General features: G+C 36.3%; 1 protein-coding gene across 1 annotated transcript; it reads left to right on the plus strand.

The window, feature by feature from the left end:
• Positions 1 to 696: 696 nt before the first annotated feature.
• On the plus strand, positions 697 to 1,140 carry LOC126462307 (protein mago nashi). Its single transcript, XM_050096066.1, has one exon. The coding sequence runs from the start codon at positions 697 to 699 to the stop codon at positions 1,138 to 1,140; it is 444 nt and encodes a 147-aa protein (XP_049952023.1).
• Positions 1,141 to 8,894: the final 7,754 nt, after the last annotated feature.

Below are 8,894 nucleotides of genomic sequence, written 5' to 3' on the forward strand. Positions count from 1 at the left end.
TTTGATCACAGGAAACACAGCACAAACTGCCGAGAAAAGAAGCGGATCTATAGCAGACGGCTGCAGCAATCAGACAACATTTGGACACGAGAACGTGCATCAGATGTGCGTTCTCTCTACTACTTTTTGTGAATGCGCTTTTGTTCCCGTGCAGCCGCGACTGCGTACGAGGAAAGAGGCATCGTGTAGAAATACCCAAATTTTTATTCGAATAGTCCTTAGAAGCGGCACTTACTTATCCGTAATCATCTTTAAATTTAAGCGTGCTTTCTTTGGAGTCAACAGACATTCTTGCACACAAATCGCTTCTCAGCATTAACCTCACCACACTATAGAACCATGCATGGGCCCTATTCGTCTGTCGTCTGCTGAAAAGCGCGAAGATTCCAACCAAAAGAAATTTATTGGAAATTACGTATGCGTAAATGCACTACTGGAAATTCATGCACATGCGCAAATTTGAATAAAAAACGGCGTGATATGGACGCTTCTTAGAAAATGCACAATTACAGAGCCGACTTCTAGATTCGGCTGTGGCAGTGCGCTATTGCACCTACCAAAGATATTTCTACTCAAGCACAGCTGCGAATGATCGTTGACACGGCGAGCGTCCGAATTTCCACTTGTATATCTGTGGGATTTGTTTATGATTGAATGGGAAGCGTGTGTGAATTCTGTGCATGAAGCGGGTGGAAAATGTCGTCTACGGACTTCTACATCCGTTATTACGTTGGCCATAAAGGTAAATTCGGACATGAATTCCTGGAATTCGAATTTAGGCCGGATGGGAAACTACGATATGCAAATAACTCAAATTACAAGAACGATACTATGATAAGAAAAGAAGCATATGTGCACAATTGTGTTATGGAAGAACTGAAACGCATTATTCATGACTCGGAGATAATGCAGGAAGATGATTCGTTGTGGCCGCAGCCCGACAGAGTGGGAAGACAGGAGCTGGAAATTGTCATTGGCGATGAGCACATCTCCTTCACGACTTCGAAGACTGGGTCATTGGTTGACGTTAACCAGTCGAGAGATCCCGAAGGACTGCGTTGTTTTTACTATCTAGTGCAAGACCTCAAGTGTTTGGTATTTTCACTGATCGGTCTTCACTTTAAAATTAAGCCCATATAGACGGCTTTCATCAAATCATGTGCTGTCTCGGAACGACGGGCAGTTTTACAGAACTGTCGCATTATTTGTAATCTGTTATTTAAATGATTTATAAAGCAACAAGAAACGACTTCTCAGTGAATTTCTAGTTTTATTGTGATTGTAAAATACTTTTTTGTATTTGAAATAAATGTGACAGACTTGCAGCATCTGGAAGTATAGTGTGAAATTATTTCTAAATCTGGTACTGGTGTTGACATTAGACGTATAAATTATTGTTATCATCTGTGTGGTGGTTTAATAAATACTGATTATTGAAATTGTATAGTCATTTCACGATCACCCGAATGCATAGCTTTTTCTGTGTATAACTACACCGACCGGTGTTTGGGAATGCTCACGTAAATACACGTTGAAAATCAGATGGCAACATATTATTTGCTAGAAAATAACTTACAAATGGAGTCCAAAATTTGATAGGAGCATAGTCTTAACTTTAGAAGTCTAAATTCTGTTGGGTAGATAGCTCACAATAATTTGAATTGCGACTTTCCCAACAGCAGTCCATCGTTAGTTGCTCTGCATATTGAGGCGTATAAAGTTTTTTTAAATTTTGTGACTGGATTTCAGGGGCAATGCTAACTTAGTTATTTGTTTTCGTAAATGTGACACTGAAATGGGGGAAACCCAAGCTAGTAATGAAAATCGTGATCACTTGCAGAAAAAACTACGTGGTAACATGCAAAGAATGGCAGAAGAAACATGTAAAACAGTACCTGGTACATTAAGGCTATAAGGCTGCGATTCCTTCTCGAAACTGATGTGTGTTAGGTACATGGAAAAAGAAGCTGCTTGGTCAACTCCATGGAAATGTGTAATATGTGACGTGACCATCTCATTACACCAGTGAAGAGGTATTATTTCGTGAAAGCTTGCAAAACGAGTCATATTTCCGTGGCGTATTCTTGTAATTCCTGGTATATGCAGTATACCAGTTCTAATTAGGTAATACTGTTTGTGTTTTACCTTTTTTCAGAATATTGCTGGATTGTACACACGTGCAGGTCTGTTTAATACTATACATCCAGGGTGTTATGGTCTCTCTCTCTCTCTCTCTCTCTCTCTCTCTCTCTCTCTCTCTCTCTTCCCTCCCCTTCCTCAGAATCTTGATTGTGGTCAGATTGATCAAGGGGGGGGGGGGGGAGAGGGGGTTCTCTTAAGTGTTAGGTCATTGTAACAGATTGCTGTTTAGTGTTTCTGTGCTAAATATGCTTTTTAATATAACTAATACCCATATTTATCATTTTATTTACGTTTGTTATTTTCAACAAGCGATTTACCATGCCTCGTATTCTCTTACTGAGGAGTGGACTCAACATTGGCATATATTCACCTTTTAATGGGTACTACAGCATTTTGCAATGTGCGTAGCAGTGTAGATATTTCAGTGATGCATACATATCACTGCTTGCATCTGTTCACTTTGAGTTTGGAAGGTCTGAGGATCACACATGTATGCACAAAAGTGAGTGTGTTTACTAAGTGCTTTTCTTGTTTTACGTGCTGTCAGTTGGTAGGACCACATGAGATTGCCTTATATTTTATTACAAGTAACTCCTACATAATTACTTATGTCTTCTTTCTTAACATAGTGCCATATTTTCTTGATATACTTGTCTGCTTTTATTCCTTAACTCTGTGTGTGCTGAAGTAGTAAGACAAAACAGCCCAGATAGGACATTGCATGTTTGACTCACTCAAAGCTAAAATGTTATTGAATGAAATTTATAACATGTAATTTCCAGACTGTGATATTACAGAACTCAGATTGTTGGGGGAGTGGTTTATTATTATTATAATTTTCAGTAAGTTCAGTTATAGAACACAATATAATCTTCTCCTGCAGCTTTTAATTTGTGTGTCCTCTACTGTTTTACGTAAAAATAGAAATTGGACCAGCTATCAATTGCACAAGTTTTCAATCGCAGACAAGAATTGTAAATTAATATTAGGATGTTTTGTTATAATGTTAGATTGAAAAATCACAATATTTCTTTGCAGCAAAAAACGGATCAGGAACTGAGTTTTTAACTTTATAATTCTCAGAGTTTTACACACTTCATCAGTGTTGAGGATAAAACTGTGATCTATTTTCATTATTACCATTTTAATTTATTTATTTGTTCCAAGAATCATTTTCAGAACGTTGTTTATACACATTATATAGGACAAGGTTAAAGATAATTAATTTAAGTTACATATAGTCCTTGGGATGGTCAACACAATTAAAATCCATAATAAGATATATGGACATACTATGTTGCTCCTACACATGAAAGCAGTAATTACTGAGTGAGGCAATATGGTAAACACAGGGTACGTTACAGTGTGCAGTGATGTAATACTTAATTAATGATGATTACTTATTATTATGATCCAAGAGATGGTCGAGCAAGAGGCATTTCTGCTTTATGTTAAATGTATTTTATGTTGGTATGCATTTTAAGTGAGAAGGTATATGGTTATACAACATAACTCCAGTATGATACATACTTTTGCATAAGATTGTACATACTGTGCTTATGGTTAGGTTCAGCTTGTCCATATGTGTTTATATCATAATTATGTTTGAAGATGTTTTCTTTTTTTTTTCAAGATACTCCGTCTTGTCAAATTAAGTATTTCAAATGTATACAAACAAGGCAGAATCAATATTTTGAAACTTTTAAAGAGGAGTCTATCAACTCAATAGTCTTTTTCTGTATTTTAATTTTTTTTTACATTATGTAAGTCTCTCCAAAAATTAAATTATTCCGTACATAAGTTGTGATTGTATACTATTGTGGTATATTGTCATCCCTGATGAGCAGGTAGTATTTTGAATAAGAATCCTAGCAGCATAGGTAAGTGTATTCTGTTTTTTATTTAGATTGCTCAGACGCACCTCCCACTTCTGTTTTTCCTATGTGTATGTGCTCAAAAATTTTGTATGACTCACATGAGACATTTTTTCCTTCAATGCTGAAATTAGGGTTTGCAGGATGGACATTTTGTATGATGTGAAAATTAACTGCCACAGTTTTTGCAGAATTTATGATGAGCCTATTGGTATGGAACAACTGTGCTAAGCTACGCATAACCAATGTTGCGTTTTCCTGCAGTTTTCCCTCACTGTGTCATTTTATTAGAATATTAGTGTCATCTGCAAAGAGTACTGTGGTTCCATCATGTGTTTCATCAGTCAAGTTATTTACATACAGCAGAAATACGAGAGGTTCCTGAATAGACCTTTGCAGTGCTCCATACATATCTTTTTCACCCATCATTACTGGATAAACTAGAATTTTTTTGTGTTTCTTTGCCTCTGTATTTTATTTATGTTATCTGTTAACAGTTGTTGAGGTATCATTGGGTCCATGTTTTAGATTGGCCACTAATTCATTCCATTATTACTGAACTTATGCAAGAGAATGTCATGATCAGTAACATCGAAGGCTTTGCTAAGATCAAGAAATATTCCAGGTACATGTGGCTTATCATCCACTGCTTTTAGTTCAATGTAACTGGACAGACAACTCATCAAGCAGTGGCAGGAGAAAACATATTTTATGGGTATTATGTATGCAAGCTTTTGGAGCCAATGGTTCCTTCTTCTGGCATGAGGGTAGAAGGGAAAGGAAGAGGGGTGAAGGAAAAGGGCTGATGAGGTTTAGGGAAAGGCATAGAGTTTGGACAAGTCATCTGGAACTCTCAGTTCAAGGGGGACTTACTGGACAGGATGAGGAAGAAAGACTGATTGTTGGGGACTGCAGTGCGCAAGATTTGAAAACCTGAGAGCTTGATTTTCCGGTTCTGAACCCATGTTGTGAGTTATATATTAACCTTACCTTCTTTAAGAAGGCTGTTAATCTTTTAAAGGAACATTTTTTCCAAAATTTTGCTGATGTGTGACAAAACAGAAACTGGCCTATTACTTTTGCAGTTTTTTGATTATTTGGAAATACACCGCTCTCAAATGATAAATTTACTATTTGTGCTAGTGATTCGACAATAAATGTTGCTCTAGCTTTGATGATAGCATCAGGTAGCTCATCAGCACCCCCTGTGTGTCTACTAGGCAATCCTTAAAAAAAATTTGTGAATTGATCAGATATCACTAGATAATTAAACAATGTATGTGCATGATTTTTTTTATCTAACTGTACACTCTTAGTGTCCAGTTGTTTGTCTTGATGTGTATTTATCAACTGGCGTGCTGTGTTTGAGAAATAATGGTTGGATGTAGTAGCCATGTGTCTGGGATCAGATAGTTATTGCATTTCATAATTGATCTATATTACTGTGATTAACTGTCCTTGCATCCATTTCTCTTCTCATAATTTGTCAGGCTGCTTTAGTTTTATTCTCAGAATTAGACAGTATTTTGTTATTTTCTATTTTTTAAGTAACTTTTGTTAAGTATTAATTTTTAACTTTTGAAATAGGTAAAAAATAGGGAGTAGTACTTTATTGGGAGTAATCACACAATCGCCTCTTATTTTGACATGACATCCTTTTCCATTCTCTGACCCACTTGTTTGATTTTTGAACAGAGCTAAATTTTTTTCATTGGTATTATTACGGTTGTATAAATCGTTCCAATTTCCACCCTTCAAGAGGAAACACGAATTACGTAATTTTTATATATCTAGTGCATAATATTGCACGGAGTTTTGAGTTTCCTGCCCCATTCATTGTAAGACTTTGAGGACAATGATCACAAAAACCCGTTTTTACCACTTGTATGTTATAGGCATACATGTTAAATGATAGATGCAAAGAATGCTGTTTTTTTGAGTTGGTTCAATTAAAGTTGAGCTTATGTTGAATGACTGGAGTAGATTTATATCATCTTTGTATTTATTGGGTTTTGATAAATCAAATACAATACAAATAATAACTGTATTTTGCCTTGGTAGTTAAACTATTCAGTGTTTTATTTTTATTTATTTTTTTGTCATTGGGTAGTATTCAATATTTTTTAACATATTTACAGAAACCCCATGATTTGACATTTTCCGACAAAACGTGTGGAAGTTTGAACTGAGGGACGTATTTTAGGTTTAACATATATTGTTAAAGTCAGTGTTTGGAAACGCATAGGACAGAAATATCATTCACATAATTTTAACATTATTTCTATTTCATTAAGTTTATTGGACAGTGATTGAACACTCTGATGCAGCAATTTAAAATTAGGTATAGGGAAAACATAATTTCTTGCTTGACCACTTATGTCAATTTTTACACTAGTGTATCTAATAGAAAAATAAATCCTCATTTTTTTCAAGCATGGTATTCTTGGTATTTGATTCGTGGCTTGTTGTTTCACTAAGTGTGGTATTCTGCCTTTCTTCAGTTGAGATGTTTCCAATTTCAACTTTTATTACAGTCCTTTTTCACCCATCTATCCATTAATGACTCCATTTTTGTTGTGTCTTTTGTTATTTGGTACTTTCACTTCAAGAGAGTTGCTTTCTATCTGTTTGTCCATTTGTATATGTTTTATTTCTGTATTTGGCTTTTCTATTTTCCCCACGTGTACGAAGAAGCAAGTCTATTACAAATGCGAATCTTTCCTCATTTGTTTAAATGTAAACCATGAACTGTGTATTTGTTTCCTTCCAGCCATTTGATTTTGAAATTCTCGGTCGGTCTCTTCTTACTCACATTTGTAGCAGTACTGATTTTATCTAACGTGACGTGATACACAGACTTGATTTTTCCATTTGTGTCTTGGGTGTCATTTCTAAGAGGTTCTGAGTGAATAATTGTGTTCATTTTGTGTGGGAGTTTATGTATGCATTCCAGAGTCTCGATCATATTCCTCTGTAATTCTTTCACAGGTTTTTCAATGTCATTTGAGCCACTAATAATGATTGATGTATCATTCACTGAGAAGTTATCAGTTAATCTGTCCACATTTTATACAGCTTCCTTAGTTGGTGCACAAATTTTTTCTTTAATGAGAGAAAGTCAGATGAAGCCCAGACAGCCATCGCAACGGGACCACGGAATGGTTCTTTCAAAAGTAATCGTCACATTGTTAAGATATTTATTCCACTGAGAGATGAGACAATCAATTCCTGTTTCATAGAACATGATCGCCGCTGACAGATCCCCAACTACACCCACTCTTGCACTTCCTAGTCCGAGTGAAAGCAACATCCATACATGTATCTCTTGAGGTTGCCAAAGATGTGAAAATCACACGGTGAGAGATCTGAGCTATATAGAAGATGTTGCAGTGTTTCCCATTCAAATAGCTGAGTTGTAGCCTTCATTTGTGGTTCACACAAGTTCCAGTAAGTTCATGATTAGTTCCTGCTTAAATGCAGAGGCCCTCTGCTCGCCAAGGGCCTTAAGCATGGAACCAAAATCAATGCACAGTGTTATGAAGACACTTATAATGCTCCATAAAGTCAAAATGCTCAGGAGCGTTGTCAGATGGAATATCTTCTGTTACACAGTAATGCTTGCCTTTATACTGCCAATTGGACGACGGCTGCGCATCAGTGATTTGGTTGGGAAACACTGCAGCATCCTCCATACAGCTTGGCTCTTTCCCTGCACGATAACCATATCTTTGGTGACCTCAATAACGACATACGTGGATGTCGGTTTCAATCAGGAGATGAAGTGCAAGAGTGGGTATGGTTGTGTATCTATCAGCAGTTGATTGCATTCTACGAAACAAGAATTGATCATATTGTCTCTCAGTGGGATAAATGTTGTAATGCATGTGGTGAATACTTTTGAATGAAACCATTCCATGGCCCCATTGTGGCAGGTGTTCGGTTTATCTACTTTAGTGGCAGTTATATTAGTCATGCAGGAGGTACAGAATAATTATTTAATTACAAATTATGTGCCTCCATAGGAGCCATGTGTCGAGGCGGTCAGATAGATGCAGTATTTCTTGACTTTAAAAAAATCATATAGTCATTATCAAAAGTATGATTGTTTGAGATATCAAGTGAAGTTTGAGAGTAGATTCAGAATTTTTTGGTAGGGAGGACACAGAATGTTATCTTGATGTGAAGTGATTATGGGTACATCTTGGAGAAGTGTTCTGGGGCTGTTACTGTTCGTGTTGCATATTAATGACCTTGCAATCAATGTTAATAGTAACCTCAGATTCTTTGCAGGTATGCAGTTATCTCTAATGAAGAAATATCTGAAAAAATCACACAAATTTTCAGTCAATTTTTGACAAGATTTCAAAGGGGCCCAAAGATTGGCAACTAGCTTTAAATGTTCAGCAATGTAAAACTCTGTGCTTCACAAAACAAAAAATCTAGTGTCCTATGACTACAGTGTCAGTGTGTCACCATTGGAATTGGTCAACTCTTAAATTTACCTTTGTGTAAAAATTTGTAGGGATACGAAGTGGAACAATCACATAGGCTCACTACAGGTAAAGCAGATGTTTGACTTTGATTCATTGGTACAATAGTAGGGAAATATGGTCAATATATTAAAAAACTAGAAATGGGCCATGACCTGCCATGGCCCATCGGACATAGGCCGGTGTGAGGTGGAGGTTACACCATTAAGTTAAGTAGTGGTTTAGACTTTGTACTGTTTGTGTTTCCCCTTTTATTCTTTTATAAATGTATAGCTATTGTGTTCTTTTAATCATTGACAAAGGTCTTCTTAGGCACTTGTGGGTTTTATTGTTCTGAAGAAGGCGTAGTTATCTACGCCGAAACCTAGGTTAACACTAGGTGCTTTTT

The sequence above is a fragment of the Schistocerca serialis genome, chromosome 1, assembly GCF_023864345.2.
Source record: "Schistocerca serialis cubense isolate TAMUIC-IGC-003099 chromosome 1, iqSchSeri2.2, whole genome shotgun sequence".
NCBI classification, from domain to species: Eukaryota; Metazoa; Arthropoda; class Insecta; order Orthoptera; family Acrididae; genus Schistocerca; species Schistocerca serialis.

Excerpts from the sequence above, each read along its gene's own strand:
- LOC126462307 (XM_050096066.1), top strand. The coding sequence starts at position 697 with ATGTCGTCTACGGACTTCTACATCCGTTATTACGTTGGCCATAAAGGT.